The 27,660-nt window shown below is 42.0% G+C and overlaps 1 protein-coding gene across 15 annotated transcripts in view; it reads right to left on the reverse strand.

Annotated features, from left to right (window-relative positions):
* The window catches only part of tnrc6c1 (trinucleotide repeat containing adaptor 6C1), a 637,257-nt gene that overhangs the window by 56,611 nt on the left and 552,986 nt on the right, over nt 1-27,660 (reverse strand). For 13 of the 15 annotated variants that reach the window (XM_059653753.1, XM_059653759.1, XM_059653763.1 and 10 more), the window contains 4 exons: nt 22,405-25,020; nt 10,388-10,612; nt 7,073-7,260; nt 6,853-6,933 (listed from right to left, as the gene is read on the reverse strand). In XM_059653753.1, the coding sequence (XP_059509736.1) occupies nt 6,853-6,933; nt 7,073-7,260; nt 10,388-10,612; nt 22,405-25,020 (3,110 nt within the window). The remainder of the gene's footprint in view (nt 1-6,852; nt 6,934-7,072; nt 7,261-10,387; nt 10,613-22,404; nt 25,021-27,660) is intronic. The other 2 variants (XM_048554723.2, XM_048554726.2) reach the window with 1 other exon arrangement.

Below are 27,660 nucleotides of genomic sequence, written 5' to 3' on the forward strand. Positions count from 1 at the left end.
AGAAAGCGACATGGATCCGAAATGTTAACTCTGAACTTTCCTCCACAGATGCTGCCAGATGTGCTCAGCTTTTCCAGCAACTTCTGTTTTTGTCCCCAGTGCCCATTATAACTTGTAGCTCTCTCTTAAAAGCTAGCATAGTGGTGATCAAGGATGTGCACTCCAGTAGTAACCCACTTCCTCCAAAGCTGTTCCTCCTCTTACAGGTTGGGCTTCCTCTCTTCACAACTATTCACCTCTATATATCCCAGCATACTACATATAATCCCAAGCTTGGAGTCCTCTAATTCCCCTATTACAGCAGTAACCCCTGATAACCCCTCAACTTTCATAAAGCTGACCTCTTGGACTAACAGGCCACCCTAACTGTCTTGGACAGATATCCCCAACTGATTAGTGATCAAACCCTTGACTAACTTGTGCACAGCTCCTTGGCTGATGTACCATGAATCCCAAGACTAGTTGTACTGGACCTGCAGGATGAATCATGGCCCACTTCCCAGAACGCATCTGGGGCATCTTCACACTGACTACTCAAATGGTCAACTCTTCATGCCCAAGTCCCCGGACTAGGCACAAATGCTGCTCTTGCCTCACTGTGCTGATACTACCTAGCTGATGATTATTTCTTTTGACTTGACTGAGGGCTAATCCTCACAGAGTTTGAGACATGGCCATTCAGTTGAACCACAGTATTTTGTGCGCACACTGCTGGCATATAGTACAGGAATGACATTGACATACCATTCATTGCTATTCAGGAACTGAACCAGGGTATATCTAAGGTTTCAGTGATAATGGGAACTGCAGATGCTGGAGAATCCAAGATAATAAAATGTGAGGCTGGATGAACACAGCAGGCACAGCAGCATCTCAGGAGCACAAAGCTGACGTTTCGGGCCTAGACCCTTCATCAGAGAGGGGGATGGGGTGAGGGTTCTGGAATAAATAGGGAGAGAGGGGGAGGCGGACCGAAGATGGAGAGAAAAGAAGATAGGTGGAGAGGAGAGTATAGGTGGGGAGGTGATAGGTCAGTCCAGGGAAGATGGACAGGTCAAGGAGGTGGGTACCTAACGTTTCTTGCTTGCTCTCTTAGTGCTCGCTCACTTTGCACCTACGTGGCTGCTCATGGCATCTTTTCCTTGCCTTTTTTGCTCCCTCAGCCGTAAGTTAAAGGCTCATGTATTTCTGCCTTACATTGCTACTTAGTGCAGACACAAACTCAGACAGTTTGTCATGGTTTTGAGCATTGATAAGTCAAATGGCAGACATAGATCTACAACACAGGAAAAGACCCTTTGGCATGTTGTGTCCCTACTATTGTCAGGGACAATTAACCAGCGATGCTCACATTCCATGGCTCAAAAAAAAAAGTATCCAACCCACTGATATTCATGGTGTATCCAGTTCCCTAAAACTTGGTGGTGTAAATAATTAAGTAGAAGGCACTGGATTTGATACAAAGCTTTGCAAAAGTCAAGACAGAAATAAGGTGATAATCTACAAGAATTTCCTTCCATGGATTCAATGAGGTCAGGATTTTCCGTTTTTTTTTAAGGAGTTTGGAAAAAGCCCAGAAAGTTTAAGCAGCTGGCAGAAGGACAAACACACCAGTTTTAGTTTTACAATAATTAAATCTACGTACTTATGGTCTGCACAATAGTCAACTTTGACACCTTTCAAATCATAACTTCCCAAATTTGACCTTCGCCCCTCCTGGGTTTTTAATGTTTCACCACAGTGAACAATCTGCATGTATCGTCTCAATCCTTCCTTAAAGTATCATTGGATAATCTCAAGTGCCTAATTGTAATTTGCATTTTTTAAACGGAGCAATCAGAATAGCTGCTCAACATGTTTCTCTAAAATAATCACTAGCTCTCCTTTTTTTGTTCAGTGTTTTGCATTACTGCTCCATTTAACACATACCTCTAGAAAGAGGTTTCCTACTAGCAAAATCAGTTAGATTAAGTGATTGCAAATTCAGCTGAGTCATAAGAAAATGCTATGGATGCAATCTTAAGCTTGTGTGAAGAGGCCCATTCTGTCTTCATGAAACTTTTTTTCCCCCCTCAAAATGTTGCTTCAAGTTTCTACAGTGGCTTCTGAGCTCAACCCAACATGTCAAGGTTTGTTAAATAGTCTTCTTGGGGAAGTTCCATGTCATTTTTATATTGCTATATGAAGCAGTTTTATCTTTACAAGGTCCATGACAGACAACAATGCCAGTCAAGGGTGCAAATTTCCTGAATCTGCCTTTATTACACTAATTTGGTATTATTCGCAAAATTCAAAACATTGCTCAAAAAATTTCCTTAATCAAATTCAGTGTTTGAGTGAAAACTCAGAGCTCAGGTGTGGACTGTAGATGTTGGGGTGTTTACCGAGCTGGGAGATTTGATGGCAGCTGTTTCCTCCCCTTACTAGGTGACATCCTCAGTGCTGTGGAGCCTCCTGTGAAGTGCAATTGTCTTGTGCTGGTTCAGATTTATATGGTCTGGTTTTTTGCTACTTCTGGTAGGTGCCGTTTTGGCTCTGCATTATAATGTTTGGTATGTTAGGTTTAATTCAATATATTTGTTGATGGAGATGGTGGACAGACTTTGGACAAATGGTGGAATCAATGGTGAGTTACCTGCTGCAGGATTCCTAGTCTTTGATCAACTTTTGTAGCCACTGTACTTCTATGGCTGATCCAGTTCAGTTTCAGGTCAATTGCATTCCCCAAGATGTTGATAGTTTTTTTTGGGGGGGGGGGGTGTCCAGTGATGGGACTGCCAACAAATGTCAAGCAGCATTCAAATAGATTGTCTCTTTTTGAAGACAGTCATTGCCTGGCATTCATGTGATGTGAGTGTTACTTGCCATTTGTCAACCCTAACCTGGGATTTTGGCCAGGCCTTGCTGCATTTTAGCAGTATCTGAGGAGTTGTGAACAGTGCCGAATACTGATATTCTGAGGAAAGGAAAGTTATTGAAAGAGTGGCTGAAGATGGTTAGACCTGGGGACACAACTCTGAGAGACTCCTGCAGAGATTTACTGGAGCTGAGGTGACGTGGCTCCAAAAATCAACTTCCTTTGTGGCAGGTATGACTCAAAGTTGAGAGATCTTCCCCGATTCGGACTGATTCCAGTTTTGGAAGGCTCCTTGATGGCACACTCAGTCAAATGCAGCCTTGATGTCTGGAACAGTCACTCATGCCTCACTTCTAGACTTCAGTTCTTATGTCCAAAATGTAATGAGATGAATGGCTCTGGCAGAATCAAAACTGGGCATCAGTGAGCAGATTATTGCTGGATTAGGTCCTGCGAGACAGCACTGTTGATGACCCTATTCAGCATTTTGTGATGCCTGACAGCAGACTAATGGGGTGGTTACTGGCTCAGAAGATGCCAAATGTACAGGAACAGCTAGGCTAGAGCAGCAGCACTGTTGCCGCAATGTTGTCAGGGTCCACAGACTTCAAGTATCCATGCCTCCAAGTGTTTCTTGATATCAAGCGGAATATATTGAATTTGCATTAGACTGGCACATATAATGCAGGGGACCTCTGGAGGAGGCAAGATACAGCACTTCTGGCTGAAGACTGCCTCACTCCCATCATTGAGGTTGGAGATTTCTGTGTAGACCCTTCCTCCAGTGAGTTGTCTGATTGTCCACCATCATTGATGCGATGGGCAGAACTGCAGAGTTTACACCTGATCCAGTGGTTGCAGGATAGCTTAGCCCTGTCTCGTGGATGTCAAAATTTGAGTTAGTAGATCTGTTCAAAGTCTATTCCATTTAGTTTGGTGATAATGCCACACAACACAATGTACGGTAGTCTCAATATGAAGGAGCAACTTTGTCTCCACAAAGGCTGTGCAGTGGTCACTCTTACTGATACTGTCATGGATAGATGCATCTGCAACAGGTAGACAGACAAGGATGAGGTCAAGTACTCTCCCCACTCTTGTTGGTTCTCTCACCGTTTGCTGCAGTCCCAGTCAAGCAGCTGTGTTCTTTCGGATTCAACCAGCGTGACCCGTAGTGCTGCTGGCAAAACTTTCTTTGTGGTGGATACCAAAATCCTCCACTTACCACCCTCAATGCTTTCTCCAAATATTATTCAACATGAAGGAGTTGCTGGCCCTGATTCCGTGAGCTAATTCTCAGGTTTGTTTATATGCATCTATATATGAATTTCATATTTAAAAGATTTCTGGAATTGGAGATGGAGGTTCAGACTCGTGTTCTCCACCTACAACTATGGATCAGGCCTAACTGGTCATACTCTAAGGTCTGCACACAAAGACTGTAAATCAGGCAAACTTTGGTGCAAGGAATCTGTCAAGGCCAAAAATGCTGAAGTGCTGGTATTGGCCAAGGACAAAAATCACAAAAGTTATAGTCAAACAGCTTTATCGGAAGGCACTTGAACGAGGGAGACTGCGAAAGCTTGTGTCTTCAAATAAACTTGCAAGGGCAAAGATACAGGGGCCTATTTGAAACTTCACCCCCTCCTCAAGATAACCTACCTTTGTTTGTTTCCAGGCCAATCCATAAAACTAGAGAAAAGCCAGTACATCATCATCAGCAGGAGGTCTTTTTGCCAGTGTTTGACCAGAAACATAATGGAATTCAATGCTTACGATTTCCAGGACAAGTACTCTCTTCCACTCAAAAGGTTGAATCTGTAGGTGGCTGCACAGACCGATGCAGCTTCTGCAGGATCTGTTGCACTTGGGGCAGGTGGAAGTTGTGGGAAGGGGTGGGTCAGGCATTGGTGTGGCAGCACGCTCCTTACGCCGTTTTTGCCTGGATTCCACTTTCTCCCCAGTGGCAAGTCTTGAGGTGCTCAAAACCTTCCCAAATGCTCCTCCTCCACTTTGGATGGTCTTGAGCCAGTGACTTCCAGTTGTCTGTGGAAATGCTGCACTTCACCACGAAGCCTTAAGGGTATCACTGAAGCACTTCCTCTGTCCACCTGCCGTTTTGGAGGTTGGAGGAGGGCATCTATTTGGGGACTCTCATGTCAGTCAAGCGGATGACCTGCCCAGCCCATCGCATCCGATCAAAGGTGGGCAGTGCCTCAATGCCAGGGGTGTTGGCCTGGTCAAGACGGTGGTGGTGTTGTTGTGTCTTTCTTCCTACCAAATTAGCAAGATCTTACGCAGGGAGTATTAGTGGTACTGCTCCATTACTTTGAGGTATCTGCTGTAGACAGTCTATGTCTTGGAGCCGTACAGGAGGGCAGGAATCACAACAGCTCTGTAATGCCTGAGCTTGGTATCAGATCTGATGCTGTTGTACTTGAATACCCTTTTCTTCAGGTGGCCGAAGGCTGTGCGAGCACATTGGAGTTGGTGCTGGGTCTCTTCATCAAATAGTTGCTTTGGCCGACAGGACATGAGATATTGGAAACAGTCAATGTTCTCTAATGGACCGTGATGATCAGGGTTTCACTTCCGAGTGAAAGGACAGGTAGATGGAGGACCTTTGTCTTATGGATGTTCAGGAGGAGACCCATGCTCTCGTAGGCCTCCGTAATGGCGCTGATGGTGGTCTGGAGTACATCCTCAGAATATTCTGACACAAGCATCATCTGCGTACTCTAGCTCAGTAACACTGGCTGCGGTGACTTTGGTCTTGGCTTGAAGACAGCAGAAACTGAATAATTTCTCACTGATTCTAGAAGTTAGCTTCGCTCCAGCAGGCAGCTTGTCAGTGAGGTGAAGTATCGCAGCGAGGTAGACAGAAAACAGTGTTGGAGAAATGACGCAGCCCTGCTTGACAATGGTCTGAACAGGGAATGGATCAGAAGTGGAGCCATTTGTCATTATCATTACTTCCACATCATCACAGAGCAGGTGATGGTTGGTGACAAACTTCATGGTGCAACCAAGTCAGAGACACTCCATAATGCTTCCCAATTGACAGCAAAGGTCTTTGTAAGATCAAAGGCGGCCATGTACATGGGTAGGTTCTTTTCTTTGCATTTCTCCCACCACACTGCACACTACTACACCGCCATCTGTAGGGGGGCTGTGCTGTTGGCACAGGACATATTCAGGGATATGAATGGTGGTGTCAGGGACATTGCAAAGTATGGGTCTGACTCTGTCAGGATGTTGCTTGAGAAGTTTGAGACAGCTCTCCCAATTTTGGCATGAGCCGCTGCATGTTTGGAAGGAAATCTTTGTTAATAGCGCGTTGCTCGCCATTGTCATTTGCAGTGCCTAAATCACAGCAGGTAGCCCAGTCAACTTCATTTTTTTTGGTACATTCTAGTGGTTGATACAACTGAGTGGCTTGCTACACTGTTTCAGATGGTGGTTAAGAATCAACTACATTGCTGAGGTCTGGAGTCATGTGCAGACCAGACCAGGTGAGAATGGTAATTTCCTTCCCGAAAGAATACTAGTGAAATAGATAGGCTTTTTTTTTGACATTCAACATGGTCATCGCTAGATTCTTACCTCCAAAAGTTTATCTGAATTCAAATTCTACCATCTGCTACGGTAAGATTCAAACACGAGTCCCCAAAACTTTACCTGCGTCTCTGGATTAATATACTAGTAATAATGCCACTAGGCAGCAGCACCCGATCATCAGTACTGTGACATTTTTTTCCACTAGTCACTCTTTAACTCAGCCATTATGAAACAGTTGTGAAAATAACTGTACTTGCTGATAAACAGAGAGAGGCTGACTAAGTCCAACAGTAATGTTTCGACTTTTGACTTGCACAGGAAAGATTCTGCAGCCTTCAAACGAGAAGCAATTGGAATTGCGTTAAAATATCCGAATTGTAAGACTTTTTGGTGTGTACCCACGCAAGAATTAAAAGATCTAATAAAAAGATACTTACAGGGAAGCCCATATCAGTCAACTGTTTTATCAGGCGGTTCATAAGCCAAGTCTCCTCTTGCTTATTTGATGCTTTCATGCCCTGAAAAATAGGCACCTTGTTCAGATTCTTTTTCTCCCCCCAACAGTAACATCAACAGCAGTCAAACTCATGACTTCCACCATTAGCACGAATGAAGTATTTCAGCAAATTTCCAAAATCAAAATAGCATAGAAGCAACCTTTTGATGCACTTTCTTGTTGGCATTGCCCCAGCCTGAGGAATTGCAGGAAGAGTTGCTCTCCTGAGAAGCCGCGTTATTCCACATTCCCATCTCCCCATCATCCTCTTCCCAGTTAGAATGATGGCTACTAGTCAGGCCGATTTCATCTCCACCGCTGACCCAACCTTCTTGCATAGATTTGGAGGCTGAATAATACAAGCAAAATCATTTACTTGTCACATAATCAAAACCATTTTAGGAAGATTAAGCTTATAACCAATTCCAGTTAAACATCCCTGCTCTGTTAAAGTCAAAGTATATCTTAATTTTGCAGTTTTTATCATTTCCACCAGTTTCCTAGTTAAGGCACATCAAAGATAAAATACAATCCAACACTATTTCACAAATAAAAAAAACTTTTGGAAGGATTTTGGGCTAGTGGGATTCTCAGCATGTTGTTGACCATGGTTGGGCAAGATAAGCAGGAGGGGAGTGGAAGTGGGGAGTGTGGTGTTGTTCGCGGAAAGATTGAAGGAAGGCAGCACCCTCAGGGTATGGCACCCACCCCTCCTCCTTTTCCCCCTCTCCTTCAGGCATGTACCATTGGTGACCACCAACTCACTTCTGGGTTTCTGGAGGCAAGATATAAGCTGAAAGAATTTTGTAAGGAGCCTCAAAGAATCTGCAAGAGCGGATGGAAACAGGAGGTTGTACTCTTTGGCAGGAAATATACAAGAACAGATTTACTTTTTAAATTGTAAGGTATACAGCATTCTTCAGGACAAGAAGGTATGAAGTTGCTATATGTGAATCACAAAATATTGTCAAGCAAGTGATTACGCAGGCAAAAATAATGTTGCCACTTCTCAAAGGATAAGCAGTATAAATGTAAGGAAGTCTTTCCTCAATTGTACGATGCATTGGTGAGACAGCACCTAGAGGGTCACAAGCAGTTTCCATCACCTTAAGGAGGGTCAAACAGTTCACAGAAGGTTCATTAGGCTGATCCCTGGGTTGAAAGATTAAACAGATTGGGTGCACATTCATCAGCATTTAGAGGAATGGGAGTTGAACTTACTGAATCACTAGCTTCTGAAGGGGCTTCACTGCATAGACGCTGAGATGATGTTTACTGACATGAAATCTACAAATAAGGGGGCAGATTTTAAAAATAACACTTTTCCTGTTTAAAATAGAGATGGTCAGTAATTTCTTCTGTCAGAGGTTATTATACTTGGAATTTTCTTCTTCAAAGAAGAGTGAAGTTTGGTATGTCGGACGTTTCAAAGGCAACACCAAGGCTTCAGTGGGGATTGTAGAGTTAAGGCCACAAATCTATCAGCTAGGATTTTATTCCAAGTAGTCTCAACACAAGTGATCTACTCCTGCTCCTCCTTAAAAAAAATCTTAATTCAATAGTTTGTAGGTCAGTACTGGGAAACAATCAGGAATATTATTAATAAGTTATTAAAAACCCAATTAGCACCCTAATGTTGTTCTTGATGAAAACCTGATGCAGCTATTCTAATTGGTAGTATGTTTGAGTCAATCCCACATGTCAGATTGTTAATATTTCCTTAAAGAAAAAAAAGCCAATTAACATTCAACGTGGCCTATCAACACTTTTCAAAAGGAAACTGCAAAAGAGAAATTATACAGCTTTCCCAGCAAACTACTCAAATCCAGAGGGGACCTTTTTAAAAATCCACTGCTGTGCACACATATCCAAATCTGACATTTTGCATGGTTAATTTTTGACTGGTTGTATTGGTTAGCATCAGATTTCTGTGTTGCCAGTAAGCTGGAAACTACTGCAGTCTTCCAAACCAGCCATAACATTTTTATATTTATTTGAAGTATTAATGGAGTCAAACTTTACTATGAGTGCAGTCAATCAATATCCTCTATTCTAATATAGGAAATTGTATTCTAAGCTCATTGTAGCTTGTCATACTTGTGCTCGAGTCCTCTACTCCTTCAAGCTCACAGTCCAATTAAACAAACCACTTGGACCTAAATTTGGCACTTCCAACACGTGGCTGGTGTATTTTATAAATGTGTTCTAACTTAGAAATAAATCCGGTTGTTCCTTGCTTTCCCTGAGCCGCACTTCCTTCCCTACGAAAAAATTCAAGAGTACACAGATATAATAGCCTTCAAAATGAGAGAAAATAGTATGTACCAAAATAAACAATTTTTGAGCATTGACTTTTTTGTGTTGTTTGCAAGTTAAACAGCTGCATTTTATCCTGATTGACGTTTTTTCCATCATTGAGTATTTGTATTGACTTTGTATTCTACAATTATATTTCAAATTATGAGTTACAATATCGTATTGCCCTAGTTATATTACAAATCAAAGCTCTGAGACAATCAGGTTCACCTGCTAAGACCTTAAATAGCTCTCATATGCCTTGGAATTCAACCTTTTAAAACAGCACAGCAACGCTGCAACATGTTACAACTCGAAGTATTTTTCTCTGATTGCACTTTCCACTGGTATTTTTAAATTAGTATCATTGCAAAAGAAACTCTTGATCATATAATTTTCAAATCTAATACACGAAGCAAAGTTGGTACGCTACAAATGTCATTCTCATTAATTATCACCGTACATAGAAAATCTTAATCTCTAATGCCTAGACAGCCAAGACAGACACAATTGACTGTATGGTGTCTTTGCTTAACGAATTTCTGATTCCATATATTAGTGCTAAATAATTACTACTGAAATTTTGCTTAATGAAGGACTTTATTCCCACGTATATTTTTAAACTTCCCACTTCGTTTCATTCATCGTGATGATAATCACATCCTGTCTCTCATATTGGGTTATGCATTATCAATGTCTGGGAATTGTGATTGACGACAGTATTATTATTCCCAAAACTTTTGCATTTAACATATTTCTCAATTAGAACAAAAAGGCTCTAAGAGCCATTTTAACTAATTAAAAATTTACCATATGCCAACTAAGGTTGACAGATACTGCGACTCAGGTGCTCTTAACAGATACTGAAGATTTTTCACAGAAAACTGTGGAATTAATCTCAAACTTCAAGCAAATAACGAAGTGTTCTACTATAAATGAAAACCCCGTAGGATTACAATGTATAATAAACTGACATACATGCAAAAACTGTACAAAGCACAAATGCTGTTCTCACCCACATCAGTCGGCAAACAGGAATAATGTATTATTCCAATAAAGTGAATCCATAGTCCTCACGGAGAAACACAGCAACCTGCTCTCAACAACTTTATTTGTGTAGAAGTGCCAACTGGTGTGGTCACTAAGCTCACCAAAATAAAGAAATACTCAAATTTTGTTACCTGGTTTGCACATTGTTGGGACAGTAGCAGAAGCATTCCCTCTACCAAAATTCCCCGTTGACTCTGCAGAATTATCTGCCCAACTTGAGCTGCCGTTGGGAGGTTTGCCCCATGCTGAAGTTCCATTATCGACCGTGGTAGATGGTAGTGGCGGCTCACCCCAAGAGTTGTCAGTCTTCGTAGGAACACTGAGTGTTTCTCCCCAGCCTGGGAAAACATTAAAGCCTACATCATATCAATCCAAATAGACGGCATATTATCCAAAGGTTCTCCCATTTGTCCGATCATGCAATCGGAGCCAATTGGTTTTCATTAATCCAACACACCCTTAACAATTAATTTAACATGATTTAGTTTAAATAATTGGTTATTCTGAAGGTTCAGTATCTTTAGTGAAGATAACCAAATACCAAAGTTGAAGACCTGATTTGGAACCACTTAATTTCAATACACAAGGGCAGCGTTGCATCCTTTTCTATTAAGATATTTTTGTACCAGTTTGCCCCCATTCACATCCTCTCAAATGTTCTCTACAACTTTCCAATAACAGGAATTGAAGTATATTCAATTCAAAAGAACTAATTTCTCTCCAGTTATCAACTTGTTGAATATTCTGAGAAAAAAAATCTTGGTTTGTACAAAGTAATTACCAATCTCCAGAGGATGGTTGCAATCGTCTGCATCAACTGATGATTTTGGAATTGGAAACAAAATATTCAGTTCCATGTGCTAAGGACTTCATGAAGGCCTGGTATTTATCACTGAAATGGTTATTTTACCAGCAAATTACGAATTCATTTTTTAAAGAAATGACCCCTTAACTCTGTCCATCAGTGAGACAGTTGGGGTTTATGATCAAAAATGATTGGACCTACGTCAAAGACCTGCCGCTTGTAAAATATGAATAAGTACAATTGAGCAAATTTGATGGTCGTTAAACATTCTAATTTTACTGCATTGCGAATTCAAGATAATGAAGCTGTTTTGATTTGGCTTGCTATGTTATCTCAGTTTATGAACATAAGGATTAGATCATTTAAATCATTGAGCCACTGAGTCATTCAATTGGATCACGTTTGATCTGTACCTAAACTTTATTTATCTAAGTTTGTTATCATTTGATACCCTTACCTAAATAAAAATCAAACCAATTTTGTTTTCAAAGTTACAGTTGTTCCAGGACCCAGAAATTTTGGCGGTGCTAAAGTCGGGTAAAATAATGCCTTATAACTCCTTTCCTAGAGGAATTTTGTGAGAAAACTAACATTGTGCATCTATATTTGGCTCTCCCAGCAAACAGTTTCACAAATTTTTTTTAACAATTTAAGCACACTGTGCATAGAAGATTGAGTGATAATCTGATCAATGAAATAAAAGCCAATTTTCTGCAAACTGTCCTTAGAAATAAACTTTACATTCAAATGAAATTTGATGCTACAAGGTTAAGTGTGAATTGGAGACTTTCATTGGATCCAAAAACCAAGTCTGTACGAAATACATAAATATCGCACTGCTCATTTTTAAGTTAGTGCTTTTGTCAATTATCCATCACAACTTGAACAAGAGTAAGTGATATGGAATCCTGTAACGATCCTTGGCTTTTAAAACTATTCTTTCCCAATTTCAGTTGACAATCAAAAATTCAGAAAAATAAAAAAGTTATGATCTTTTCAATATAATTATATATGTCTACATTAGCCCACTATGTTGTATAAACTTTCAGTCCAACATGACTGTTCTGATGTTTATGTTCTCTTTGAGCCTCCTGTCACTTTCTTATCTAAGGCAACGATAAGCGTATAGATTGTTACAGCTGACAACTCCACAGCAAATAAAAACATTACTTTCTTGAATTCCCACAGACATATACACTTGTCAAATATATTAATTATACATGAAACTTCTTTTACCCCAAAAAGTGATAAGAATGTGGAACTCAATACGACTGGTTAACCATAGTGAGACAGAGACAGAGAGCGAGGGCGAGGGCGAGCAAGAGGGAGCGCGAGCAAGCAAAAAGGATAGATGGTTATAATTGTTGACTTAGATAAGGTGGTGACAGGAAGCTCAAGGAGAACATAAACATCAGAAGTGTCATGCTGGATTGAAAGTTTATACGACATAGAAATGGGCTAATGTAGACGTATATAATTATATTGAAAAGATCATAGCTTTTTTTATTTTTCTGAATTTTTGATTGTCAACTGAGATGGGAAAAGAATAGTTTTAAAGGCCAAGGATTGTTTCAGGATTATATTTTGTACATTCATTTCAAGTACTGTTTACATAACTTTTTGAGAAAGCAGTAGGGAAAACCTAGTTACAGATAAGTTGGAGCCAGAGGCTGTGCATGAATAGAGAAGTGACTGGCAAGAAGTGGCCGATAAATAACTGGTCATCAGTCTACAGTCTAATGACAAAAGCCTCCTCCCTGCTCATAACTATTTGAAAGGCTCCCATGTAACTGAACAGCTTGGGATGTGAATGCTCATGGTAGGTGCCATCTGACCTCTCAAAGGGAAGGAGCTGCAGAAAAAGCATCTCAGTCTTGTAGGTGAGAGATAATGGGAACTGCAGATGCTGGAGAATCCAAGATAATAAAATGTGAGGCTGGATGAACACAGCAGGCCAAGCAGCATCTCAGGAGCACAAAAGCTGACGTTTCGGGCCTAGACCCTTCATCAGAGAGGGGGATGCGGTGAGGGTTCTGGAATAAATAGGGAGAGAGGGGGAGGCGGACCGAAGATGGAGAGAAAAGAAGATAGGTGGAGAGGTAGGGAGGGGATAGGTCAGTCCAGGGAAGACGGACAGGTCAAGGAGGTGGGATGAGGTTAGTAGGTAGATCGGGGTGCGGCTTGGAGTGGGAGGAAGGGATGGGTGAGAGGAAGAACAGGTTAGGGAGGCAGAGACAGGTTGGACTGGTTTTGGGTTGCAGTGGGTGGAGGGGAAGAGCTGGGCTGGTTGTGTGGTGCAGTGGGGGGAGGGGACGAACTGGGCTGGTTTAGGGATGCGGTTGGGGAAGGGGAGATTTTGAAGCTGGTGAAGTCCACATTGATACCATTAGGCTGCAGGGTTCCCAGGCGGAATATGATTTGCTGTTCCTGCAACCTTCGGGTGGCATCATTGTGGCACTGCAGGAGGCCCATGATGGACATGTCATCTAAAGAATGGGAGGGGGAGTGGAAATGGTTTGCGACTGGGAGGTGCAGTTGTTTGTTGCGAACTGAGCGGAGGTGTTCTGCAAAGCGGTCCCCAAGCATCCGCTTGGTTTCCCGAATGTAGAGGAGGCCACACCGGGTACAGTGGATGCAGTATACCACATTGGCAGATGTGCAGGTGAACCTCTGCTTAATGTGGAATGTCATCTTGGGGCCTGGGATAGGGGTGAGGGACGAGGTGTGGGGGCAAGTGTAGCATTTCCTGCGGTTGCAGGGGAAGGTGCCGGGTGTGGTGGGGTTGGAGGGGAGTGTGGAGCGAACAAGGGAGTCACGGAGAGAGTGGTCTCTCCGGAAAGCAGACAGGGGTGGGGATGGAAAAATGTCTTGGGTGGTGGGGTCGGATTGTAGATGGCGGGAGTGTCGGAGGATGATGCGTTGTATCCGGAGGTTGGTGGGGTGGTGTGTGAGAACGAGGGGGATCCTCTTTTGGCGGTTGTGGCGGGGGCGGGGTGTGAGGGATGTGTTGCAGGAAATACAGGTGACACGGTCAAGGGCGTTCTCGATCACTGTGGGGGGAAAGTTGCGGTCCTTGAAGAACTTGGACATCTGGCATGTGCGGGAGTGGAATGCCTCATCGTGGGAGCAGATGCGGCGGAGGCAGAGGAATTGGGAATAGGGGATGGAATTTTTGCAAGAAGGTGGGTGGGAGGAGGTGTATTCTAGTTAGCTGTGAGAGTCGGTGGGCTTGAAATGGACATCAGTTACAAGCTGGTTGCCTGAGATGGAGACTGAGAGGTCCAGGAAGGTGAGGGATGTGCTGGAGATGGCCCAGGTGAACTGAAGGTTGGGGTGGAAGGTGTTGGTGAAGTGGATGAACTGTTCGAGCTCCTCCGGGGAGCAAGAGGCGGTGCCGATACAGTCATCAATGTACCGGAGGAAGAGGTGGGGTTTGGGGCCTGTGTTGGTGCGGAAGAGGGACTGTTCCACGTAACCTACAAAGAGGCAGGCATAGCTGGAGCCCATGCGGGTGCCCATGGCCACCCCCTTGGTCTGTAGGGAGTGGGAGGAGTCAGAAGAGAAGCTGTTGAGGGTGAGGACGAGTTCGGCTAGGCGGATGAGGGTGTCGGTGGAGGGGGACTGGTCGGGCCTGCGGGACAGGAAGAAGCGGAGGGCCTTGAGGCCATCTGCATGCGGAATGTAGGTGTATAGGGACTGGGCGTCCATGGTGAAGATGAGCTGTTGGGGGCCAGGGGATTGGAAGTCCTGGAGGAGGTGGAGGGCGTGGGTGGTGTCACGGACATAGGTAGGGAGTTCTTGGACCAAAGGGGAGAAAATGGAGTCCAGATAGGTGGAGATGAGTTCGGTGGGGCAGGAGCAGGCTGAGACGATGGGTCGACCAGGGCAGACAGGTTTGTGGATTTTGGGAAGGAGATATAAACAGGCCGTGCGGGGTTGGGGAACAATGAGGTTGGAGGCTGTGGGTGGGAGGTGCCCTGAGGTGATGAGGTCATGAATGGTGTTGGAGATGATGGTTTGGTGCTCGGGTGTGGAGTCATGATCGAGGGGGCGGTAGGAGGTGGTGTCGGAGAGTTAGCGTCTGGCCTCGGCGATGTAGAGGTCAGTGCGCCATACTACCACTGCGCCACCCTTGTCTGCGGGTTTGATGGTGAGGTTGGGGTTGGAGCGGAGGGACGGAGGGCTGCCTGTCCTGCAGGGGAGAGGTTGGAGTGGGTGAGAGGGGTGGAGAGGTTGAGGCGGTTAATGTCTCGACGGCAGTTAGAAATGAAGAGGTCGAGGGAGGGTAGGAGGCCCATTCTTTACATGACATGTCCATCATGGGCCTCCTGCAGTGCCACAATGATGCCACCCGAACGTTGCAGGAACAGCAACTCATATTCCGCCTGGGAACCCTGCAGTCTAATGGTATCAATGTGGACTTCACCAGTTTCAAAATCTCCCCTTCCCCAACCGCATCCCTAAACCAGCCCAGTTAGTCCCCTCCCCCCACTGCACCACACAACCAGCCCAGCTCTTCCCCTCCACCCACTGCATCCCAAAACCAGTCCAACCTGTCTCTGCCTCCCTAACCTGTTCTTCCTCTCACCCATCCCTTCCTCCCCCCCCCAAGCCGCACCCCCATCTACCTACTAACCTCATCCCACCTCCTTGACCTGTCCATCTTCCCTGGACTGACCTATCCGCTCCCTACCTCCCCACCTATACTCTCTCCACCTATCTTCTTTTCTCTCCATCTTCGGTCCGCCTCCCCCTCTCTCCCTATTTATTCCAGAACCCTCACCCCATCCCCCTCTCTGATGAAGGGTCCAGGCCCGAAACGTCAGCTTTTGTGCTCCTGAGATGCTGCTTGGCCTGCTGTGTACATCCAGCCTCACATTTTATTATCTCAGTCTTGTAGGTAGCCAGTTTAGTTCCTTTCATCAGTTGCTGTAAGTTAGGACTTTGAATTAATAAAACTTATAAAAAGGTCTCTAGCTGGCGCTTCATCTAGTATGTCAATGGCTCATAATTGTTTACGAGGCATTAAAATCCATTTGCAACAAATAGTCATTCTTGTTCAGAACAGGAACCTGGACTGAGCTTTCTACCAACACAGATCTAAGGTAGGTACATCGGGGGATTTCTGTTACTCTTTAAAATCTTTACCTTTTGTGAGGACTCTCCGAATAGCAGACCTCGGATTTTCAGCATGCTACTCCAGTGAGATGTAACATTTATGCACATTAATTTACAATTTAAAATAATGTATTTTGCTATGATACAAATCTATAACATAATAATTGATACAAATAAGTTTCCAGTTGCAGAGTCGGATTTTAACAATGCATTAGTTCAGAAAAACATCAAAGTAGTTTTGTCCAACGTATTACAAAGGTGAGAACCCAAATTATCATTAACACCAGAAGACATGAAGAACATAGATGTCTACAAAATTTAACATTTCAAAAACTTAACGTCTGTACGGTTAAGGCGTTTTAAATTTTAACATACAACCGAGTGCAGTGCACTGAACACCACAAAATATGTATTCAGATTTGAAGACCAGGGGATTACGTTATCTTTTAAATACAGTGCCCATTCAATTGAAATTAGTTTTATTTTTGATTTCTTGAACTTGCAACATAGACATCATAATTAAACAAAATGAACATTTCACTATGGCATATTTAAAGAAGCACTGTTTAACCACCAGGGGGCAAAGATTTCTTGAAGCATGAATACCTCCATTTTCTTGTGTTTTGTTTTGTGCTTCTTTGCACTTATACCTAAATTAACAGACATGCTCAGCTAAGTCCAATTTTCTCAGTATTTACTTTATTGTAAATGAGTCATTAACACCATATTGTATTGACCATAGCATTTGCAGTTATTTTTTCCATTTTTGATGTATGCCAAACTAGCTTGCTGCATTTAGAACTGAACCATAAAAATGTTTAAAGTAACCATGCAAATATTTCAGGAGTTAATGGCTATCTAGCAATCATTCTAGATCCATTGAAGTAGCTTTCAAAAGAGTCATTTCTTAACAGTCGGTGCATTATTATGCCACTGCTGCTATTCAGGCAAACTCAGCCACTAAATAAATAATGTTGTATATTTTGCATCTTGCAGTTTCGCAGAAGTAAGTGTTTATGGGAGAGAAAGCTTTTTTCTATAGTGTTTAAAATGTTTGCTCCATGCTTCTAGATTTAGCTTCAAAATAAATACTATAGTTCTTTGCTTTGGCAATGTCTACAATTTATTTACTTTTCTCCACATACAGACTTAAATAAACTAAGCACAGGGAACATCAATAATTAACAGTCCCTCTTAATTAAACACAGAAAGATGGAATACCATAAAGAGCACCTAAACTTTATTCAAAAATACCTTGTAAATAAGTCAAAGAGAATTCATGTTCCTTAAGCCATTTTCTATAAATATGACCTTTTCACTTCGCACAAAATACATTAGTAAATGGAGGGAAATGTGCCCTTGAAATTTGGGATTCACTTTTAATTTGTGCTAGATTTTAAACAAGACCTTTATTTTTGGGATCAAGGAAGCACAATGTGCTTATGTAAAAGGTGAAGTCACTATCATTTTGCAAGACCACCGGGCTGCTCCTTCATTAGAGAGAGAAAACTGGTGGTGGTTTAACATGAGGGTCATAGGTTGAGAAAGAAAATACTTCATGGTAATCTCAGTCAGTGCAGGAACTGAACCCATACCATTTGCACTACTCTAAATCGCAAACCAGCCATCCAGCCAATTTAGCTAACTGGCACGCTGCTTATGTGAATACAGCATTAATAAACAAAGCTTTTTTTAATGCAAGAGAAAGTGCATGTCTCAGTGCAGCAGAATATTTAACACCTGTTGCTGAACCTTCTCTGCAGTGTTCAGGACTGCATATGAATTTCTGTAGTTTATGATTTGTCATTTGAAATAAGGTAACGGTTCTAATTTTTTGATTTTGTTGCAACTTTGAATGGTACCCACCATTCCAGAATATAGAAAGCACCTAATTATATAGTTTAGGCCTAGTAATATCCATATTCAAGAAAATGTTTTTATTCTGGAGGTATGTCAGAATAGGTTACATAACAACAGAAACATTTGTGACATTGCCTTTGCAACAGGTTCATTAACAGGGTGTATGTATATTTCACTGAACTTAAAAATTATGTTAACACCATTAAAATAGCTTCTTGGTAAATCTATTTTCAAAATACTTAATTGTTTAACTTTATTAATTCATGAAGAAAAATTTCACGGAATCATTGACTCCCTACAATGTGGGAAGAGGCCATTGGGCCCAGCAAGTCTGCACCAACCCACCAAAGAGTATCCCACTTGGAACACCAACCCCCACCCCTAACCCTGCATTTACTTTGGCTAATCCGTGTCTGTACATCCCTGGACACAACAGGGCAATTTTAACATGGGCAATCTACTTAGCCTGCACATCTTTGGTCTGTCGGACGAAACCAAAGTACCCAGTGGAAACCCACACAGAGGGAGAACTTGCAAACTCCACCCAAGGCTAGAAACAAACTGGGTCCCTGGCACTGAGAGGTAGCAGTGCTAGCCATTGTGCCACCATGCCACTCTTAAAAAATATTAGAGACATATTTCTTCATGGGTACATTAGATAGGCTGAACTCATTCAAGAAACATGTTCTGCCTCTTTTAATGCTCTCTTTAGAATTGGCACGTGCAGAAATCTGTTGCAGTAACTAAGCAAATAATCTGGACATACAAGTAGTGCGTTTAATATTCAGATAGTAACTGATAGAAAGCATTCAAAATTAGTCAAGAAAAGCATCTGTTACTGGAGTTACATTTTAGGAACGAAAGTATTTTCTAGAATGAAAGGTAAAAGAAAGCGCCTGACCAATTGATTAAATTATCAACTGTTTTCAAGGAAGCCAATTTAAGCGTAACAATATACTTAACCAAAATAACTTTAGGAGACTACAACATTTTGGAACACTTTATAACATATCATTTTCCATTAAGAATATATAAATATAACTTTCAAAAACAGCAGCACATATCTTCACATTTCTCCCATTAATGACGTGATCATTTAAAACTCTGCTACAATTTTACTTAAAAATTACATCTTTAATTATTACCTCTAGACCACACTTAAACTTTGAGTTCCATAAATGTTTTGAAATCTTTACTTGGATGAACGAAACAATTAAACGTCAATCATACAAAATTATTCTAGCAACCATATACACAAATATATGGAGGCTTAAATTAATAGCCTTGCTTCTAATCCTTTATTGTCCAATAAGAGCAAAAAACAAGTGCTTTAACTGCTGCAGAGGAGAGACCATGGTCAGGAAAGTGTCAGCTGTAACCAATGATGCCCCCAGGAAGTGGTTATGGTTTAAAAAAAAAAATCCTCTATGGATTGTATTTACTCATCAAGATGGCTCTATTTCAGATACGTTGATTTAAAGCATTGGACCTTCATTACCTGCAGGACTTGCCCAGTACCGGATCTTCATTATGACTTTCAAGAATGTTGCAGTTGTATGAAGCTTGTCAAGGTCTTTGAGGACTAGAAGCATCTGCCACAAGTGAAAATCCTCACGGCAGAGCCCTTACTTTGTCTGCAGTCTGAATGGGATTGAGTACAGAACCTGCAACTCTATAACTCACACTCCCATCTCAGACATACCGACATACCCAGCAAGGTAATGCTCACCAGGTTTGGAACTGCACTGGTGATTAACCCACTCACTAGCAAAACTCTGAACATCTCATAGGAATTAACTTGCAACATTAATTGATGCAGGGAAAAAAAAAGAGGGAAACTGAAATATATGGCTCATCAATATCGGCAGGACATAAAATGGCAATTGGAGGGTGTTCTGTGAACTTGAACTTTGCTGCTTAAATTAAGTGGAAACAAGTGGGTCTGGCAAAACATGGAATCTAAAGACTGCATTCCCCAATTACAACACTCTTCTTCCTCACAGATAAAGTGACATTTTTGCAGTATCCCAAAGCCGAGGTAGACTGGTGGGAGGGAGCAGTTCCAATGCTAAACTTAACTACTTTTGCAATGATTAGTTCAAGAGTGGCTGACCTGCAAAGAAAAATGCTACTCATGGTTTGAAATCTAGCAATCTAGACACAGGATACCAAATATGCAGTTTCGTTAATGAAACTGACGTTAAACTTTCTACAAACACAATATAAATACATTTTATATATTCACTGTCCTCTACATGTCCTACGACACAGACTTCAAATTATATGACACAGCATAGGAGACAACTTTGTCTATCATGCTCCAACAACTATCCAATTAATCCCATTTCTCTGTTATCATTCCCAGAACCTAGTAAACATTTTCCCTACGTGCACATATTCACTCTATTCCTTTCAGTAACTACTTATTGAAACTGCTTCCATCAATCATTCGGGTACAGTGCTGGACCACAAGTGCTTCTTTTAGCAAAAATCTTAAAATTTGACTCCTCTGGCTATGTTTCTTACCTGTTTTGTCAAAATACTATGACTTTGAACTTCTCTCTTAAATCTTCCCTTAATTATCTTCGCTCAATAGAAAATAGCAGCAATTTCTCCATTCTATTCATGAAAGACTCCATCACTGGTATTGGTGGTTTATCATCATCTTCTAAAAGGGCAGTTAGGGATGGACAATAAATGCTGGCTTATACAGCAGACCCACAATCAATGCTTGGCATGAAATTTTATCTGCCATGGGCCTACCCAAATCAACAATCTATTACGTTGTCCTGAAATCTTCCATTATCCGCATTGTTTACTACATTTCAGTTTCATGTTATGTCCAAACTTTAGAAATACACACTGCATACCAAAGTTCAGATAATTATTTTAATGGTTTCTGTTCAGTAACCAACTAAGCAGAACAAAATGAATGAATTTTTTTTTGTTTAAAAAAGATTGGTGATCACATAGCTACTCATTTCACATACAGAATATTGTGCACATACACCATTTTAGCACTTAGTCATCTAAGTATCCTACAATAAGTACAAGTTCAACAAAAATTGGATTCAGAGTACTTATACATTTTTACGCTCTGGTGTAACATTCTACTAGCTAGAAACTAAATTTAAAATTTTAGTTTAAAATTTCTCAAAATTTAAGAAGGATTATTGAATGAATGGAAGGTGCAAGTCCAGGACTGATTTATTGTCATAGCACTACAGGCAAATCCCTACCACGTAGAGGTCCTGGCTTGGGGGCTTGTTCTGTGTGGTGTAGGTTTGGTCAGCCAAAATGTAGAACTATTGTTGAGTGCATTATTTTGTTCAAAGTCTTTTGCAGGCCACTCACTATACCATTTATTCTTTTCCTGCGTGGCAGAGAGGGGAAAAAGCAGTAAGAAAAAGAACTGGGGTTCCATCTTTAAAGATGAGGCACGTTGAACTAGTATGCATCCTTTGCAGGTTTTACGGAAGGCAGCATATGGAATGATTGCCTTCATTACCCAAGACATAGAAAAAGGAGCAAGGAAGTCTTGCTACAACTTTAAAGGCATTGGTTAGGCCATAGATGGAATATTGTGTCCAGATTTAGTTTGCCACAATAATGGAAGAAATTATTGCCCTGGAGAGGGTGTGGTGGCAAATGTGTCTAAGACCAGAAGAGATAAGTTTAAAGTGTGGAGTAAGTGGCTTCAAGAAGATCTGAGAAATGTTTTTTCTCAGATAGAAATACGGAATGTACTGCCTGACAGGGTAGTGGAGGCAGGTATCCTCGCAACATATAAATAGTATCTGGAGGAATACTTAAAATGCCAGCACTTAGTGGGCTATAGACGAAACACAGGTAAAGGAGAGGAGTGTAGTTTAGTGTTTGTGGTCAGCACAGACAGGCCCAAAGATCTGTTTCTATGCTGTATGACTATTACTCCCAGCATCTAAAACTCCATGTTTAGAAAGCTAATCAGAAAATGGTTCCTATTACACTGTGTACATATATATTGACTGTGTGCCAGACACACAAAGAAGTCAATTTAACCTGCCCTAATACATGAGAGACTCATTAATTTCAGAACAGCAAGTGATTGTGACAAATCAACTGCCTTCCTTCTTTGCCAGATAGAAGAACAAAGCAGCAGACCTTGACAGGTATCAAGATGGGATAAAATTACTTTTAGCCTTCCATACCTAAACATAAGGATCGTAATTCAAACGACAGTGTGCATTCTGCAATTTTTCTTTCAGGAATCAATGTTAATCTCAGTTATGTTTCCAGAATTTCATAAAAATATCAAGATTCCATCACATAGATCAACTTAAATACATGTTTGTAAAAGAAAATTGAAATGGTAGTGAATCCTACCTGGGCCAAGTAGTGGGGATCGGTTTTGTGTGGCATTTGACTGATGGGGCTGAGGTGGTTGTTCAGCCACAGTGTTGCTACTATTTTGATTCACAGGATTGTTTCTATCCCACATGTTTACAGTCTTCTTATAGTTGGTTGGGTCTCCCCAAGCAGAGGTACCATCATCGATCTCTATTTTGCGGCGAATGGATGGTGGGGAAGGCTCTTCCCAGCCAGTGGGTTCGCTGTCCTTCTGTTTTGCAGGTAAAGGTCCACCAACCCAACCCGAATTAGACTGTTTCACAGAAGCAGCTCCTCCCCAGTTGCTAAGATTATTATCCTGAAGTTTATTTCCCCAGTTCTGTGGTGCACTTGATTTTGAAGGCTCTCCCCAGCCTGTATTTGAACTTGGTTTGCTGTTGGTACCATTACTCCATCCGCTAGCCTGTGATCTGGTTGTCTCATTCCAACTGGGTCCAGTATGGTTGTTTTCATTCTCCCAACTAGATCCATTTTTTTTTGCCTCACTTAAAGGTCCTGCAGCAGTATCAGTCCAATCTCCTCCTCCTCCACTCCCTGCTACTCCCACTCCTCCTGATGTCCAACCTTGATTGGTTTTCTGTCCTTCACCCCAATTTTGAGACTTGGGCTTTTGAGAGTCTGCCCAGGATGGTGGTTTCTCCTCCTGATTAGAAACCCCACCCCAGGCATGGCCACTTTTGGCAGCAGCAGAAGTAGAATTAGCAGAATCTCCCCATCCCCCCTGGCTATTAGATACTTTGTCACCCCAACCTGTGTTATCAGACATAACAGTTGGTGGAAGATTTCCCCAACCAGATACTAAAGAGGTATTCGTACTGCTCATGCTGGACCCATCACTTCTTGCCCCTGAGTTTGAAGACTGGGCAGCAGCAGAACCCCAGGCCTCAGTTCCATTGTCATTTTTTCGCTCAGACCTAGGGGATTCTTGAATTTCCCAGGAAATATTTTGCTTTACTGGTGTCTGTCCCCATCCAGAATTACACAAGACTCTAGGGTCATGATCTGGCTTTGACATAACACTCTGGACCAGCCCCTGCTGTTCATTCATCCCTTTATCGGCCTTTCGTCGGCTACTACCATGTCTTCCTCCACTTCTGCTGGTGCTTCCTTCATGATGGCTACCAGCACTCTCATTACTTCCCTCACTACCGGTGGCACCTAAATCAGAAGATTTGGCCAAAGAGTTAATTTGTTCATGACCTTGTTGCAAAGCAGGTGTTTGGTTGTTAACACAAAGACCTTCCCACCCTTTCCCATTTCCATTTGTTTCATTGCTGGAATGCTGGTTTGAGAGTTTTCCCCATTCTCCATTTACACCATTGCTAGTGTTCCTGTTAGATGGTGTGTTACCCCAAGCTGCAATGCTACTGGGACCAGAGTGCAAGCCCCCAATGGTACCAGCCCTTGTCCATGGCAGTACCCTAGGACTGGTAGGGGGACCAGAGTCCCAAGCATTGTTTCCAATATCCTTTTGCACAGCATTATTGGAATTGTTTGCTAATGTTTGTTTAGCACTTAAACTTAATGCAGAATTCACAGTGTCTCCATTCCCCTGACTAAATGCAGAGTTACTGTTGGTGGTTGTAGGATTAGTATGTGGCACTCCCCACACTGAGTTGCATGAAGGATTGTTCATTCCTTCGCCATTGCGCCCACTGAGTTGAGAAACTACAGATGACCCACTACCACCAGAAAGGTTTTGAAGATGAGATGGGTTTATTTTACCCATGCCTCCTGTCATTGCCCAGCCTCCTGGTACAGAAACGTTAGGCAGTCCATTTGCTTGCATTGCATTGATAGGATTTGGTGAAGAGTTTATGGGGTTAGTGTTATTTGGTCCATCAGTGTTAAGGTTCTGAGGTTGTATGCTGAAAGACACGTTCTGTGAAGTGGACGTTTGTGTATCTGTGCTCTCTTGCTGCAGCAAATTTCCCCAGGTATTCAAAGTACCTGCTGAACCATTATTAGGGTTACCATAATTCTGATCAATGGGATTACTTGGATTACAAATATTTGAAGTGCTTCCTCCTCCAACAGTTCCTTGAATTTCCTGACCAACTACCGGCCAAGCAGCTGGATTGGCGTTGGGATTAAGATTCAGGTTAATACCAGCAGTAGACGTAGAAGTGCTCCAACAATTTGGATTTACACTTACGATACTATCCATCTTTCCATTTCCACTGGGAGCAGAGCAGTGCCCTACACCAGGGGCAGATACTGGGGCAACAGCCCACACTCTGGATGAATTTCCATTTCCACCATTTGCTCCACCTCCAATGGCACTCTGGTTTGAACTGCTTTGGACAAGCGCTCCATTGCCACCATTATTGCAATTTTTGTTTTGTCCATTGAAATTGCCTGGTGCACTCCCTGTAGCCATGCTACTATTATCTGAGCCACAGTTTGAGGCAGAGTCAGTGTCTGTGCATTCTGAGGCAGTTTCAGTCTCGTTTCCAGAAATGGAAGGCCAAGCCTCTTTGTCACTTCCGTCTATTATCACTTTATCCCAGATGCTGTTTGGTTCACTCCTAAAGGGGGGCTGTCCCCAGTGGGAATTTTCATATTGCGTTGCCAGACCACTGTGGCTAAGATCTGGAAAAGACCAAAACAGAAAGGTAAGAAATATTCTGTATCTATTAAAACAAAAGAATCACATGATGCAACTGCAGACCAAGTTGTATTAAAAGCAAATTGTGATTGCATCTATTCATTTTGATAATGGCTCAGCTCACAAGCTAAACACTACAAACCTAGACAAAAGGGAGAGATAAAAAAAAGTAAATTTGAGAACAAAGCTACAATCAAACATTGGCTACACATTAACTGCTCATAATTCTAATATATTAACAAAGTATTGTAAAAATGATTGACAAAAACAGATGTCTTATATACATGGAAGCCTTTAAGACAAATTCTTCACAATTGTGAAATAAACTGGACTGCAAAACTATGATTCTGATTGGTGGTTTAATGTACGAGAATGACTTGAATGAACAGTCTCAGTTCTTCCCTTCGCCCATCTGAGAAAACATGTCGACATCCCTTGGTTACAAGCAAGACAGTGACGTGAAGGATTGCAAACCTAACCATTTTCATACATGCCTTTGCTCCCATGTTGTTGGTCAGTCCAGTTTTCTTCATTCAGGTATTAAAACCTACTGAAGCTGAATTCTATTACATTAGGATAAGGATTTCAAAAGTGAAGGTCAGAACGCCAAGTGGGGTCGTGAGCTCTGAAGAATGGTTGCTGTGGAAATCTGGCCAAGTTAAAACAACTGCATACTGCATGTAACAAACCCCTGCTTTTTCAGTAATACACTCTCTCAGTTCTCACTGATGGGTCTTGATCGTATTAAAGCCTTAAAATTGGGCCACAGTTCAAAAACATTTGGGAAGCACTGCTCCACTTCACCACCTCATTACTGTAAAACTACACGTACAAAATCTAATGACCTGATAATGGAGCAGTGCTCAAAAAGCTTGTGTTTTCAAATAAACCTTTTGGACTATAACCTGGTGTTGTGTGACTTCTGACTTTTGTCCACCCCAGTCCAAAATTAGCACCTCCACATCATGTACAAAATGTAGTATTCTGAGCTGCAATTAATTCAAATAGTCAGAAGACTAAAATAAAAGTTACATCTGCCTTCCCTGTTACACTCTGCACACCTTGGTGTCCTCCTTGAATCCAAATTGAGGCCTATGAAACCCACTAGAAGCTGATATATAATGGCAAATCTGCTTTTCTTGTTAAATCATCTACATCGCAAACACCCGCTGGTGTAACAGCACTGATCTCTAATCCTGCCTCAAACTTATTTTTTGCTGACACTCTCTTCCAAGCTTTTGCCACTTTAAGGCTTGATTAATAACTCCTGGCCAACCATCCTCCCTCTTAGTAAACTTCAGCTCCTCCAAACTCCTCTCGGTAGCCCACAGTGTACTAAGATTATCTCAACTATCATCTGCTTAAAATGTGCCAATTTTGCCCCTAAATGCTTCACTTTTCCCTATGTCTGTAACCTCCGACAGCTCATTAAAAATTCTGCATGCCTTTACCTCAAGCTTCTATGTAACTTCCCACTCCCTTCAGAGATAATGGGAACTGCTGGTGCTGGAGAATCCAAGATAATAAAGTGTGAAGCTGGATGAACACAGCAGGCCAAGCAGCATCTCAGGAGCACAAAAGCTGACGTTTCGGGCCTGGACCCTTCATCAGAGAGGGGGTCTAGGCCTGAAACGTCAATTTTTGAGCTCCTGAGATGCTGCTTGGCCTGCTGTGTTCATCCAGCTTCACACTTTATTATCCCACTCCTTTCAGTCTGCTTTTGACAGCTATGCCCTGAACTATTAAAAACCCAAGAACCCAACCTTTGGAATTCTTGTGCTCTGCCTCTTCGTCTCACGTTGCTTTTTTGTGACTCTCCTTAAAACATTAAATTTGACTTGGCTTTGGTTATCTCATTTAATAGCTCCTTTGGCTCAGTGTCAATTTTATCCAATTACAGTTCTAAAAAGGAATCATTGGGCTACTGAATGCATTAATGGAGTGTTTTTCATAAGCTTCACCCTGAACTCACAATTAGAATCGGAGAATCATAGAATCCCTACAGTGCAGAAAAGAGAGGTCATTTGGCTTATGAAGTCGACGCCAACCCTCTGAAGAGCATCCCACTCAGCCCGATACCCTTAATCCCACATTTACCAAGGCTAATCACCCTAGAATGTACATCCCCGGACAGTATGGGGCCCTTCATTATGGCTAATCAAACTGGCCCGCACATCTTTAGAGTGAGGAGGGGGGGGAAACCAGAGCACCCAGATGAATCCACACAGACACTGGGATTGAACCTGTGTCCCTGGCACTTTGAGGCAGTGGTGCTAACTGCAGAGCCACCATGTTGCACTGTGCAAATGAGATTCTAACTCTAGCATCTTTTAGTCATTACTTAGCATCTTGGTCCAGTAAGGTCTGCATTTGCACGAAGGTCATCCAGTTATTTTCTTCAGTATTCCCCCCCCAACTTGTATTTCATCTTTTAAATAAATTGCAACTTTGGCCCACTAAGTTGTACTCACCCACAGTAAGTGCACCTGACCTCAACTATACAGCTCTTTTCTCAAATTCTGTTGTCACTTCAACTTCATTCCTGCTCATAAAAGGTTTTTGTTTAACTGTAGATGAAACTATTAATCTCAGAATTCTCCACATTTAATTGGAGAAAAATAATC

The sequence above is a fragment of the Stegostoma tigrinum genome, chromosome 22, assembly GCF_030684315.1.
Source record: "Stegostoma tigrinum isolate sSteTig4 chromosome 22, sSteTig4.hap1, whole genome shotgun sequence".
In the NCBI taxonomy this organism is placed as follows: domain Eukaryota; kingdom Metazoa; phylum Chordata; class Chondrichthyes; order Orectolobiformes; family Stegostomatidae; genus Stegostoma; species Stegostoma tigrinum.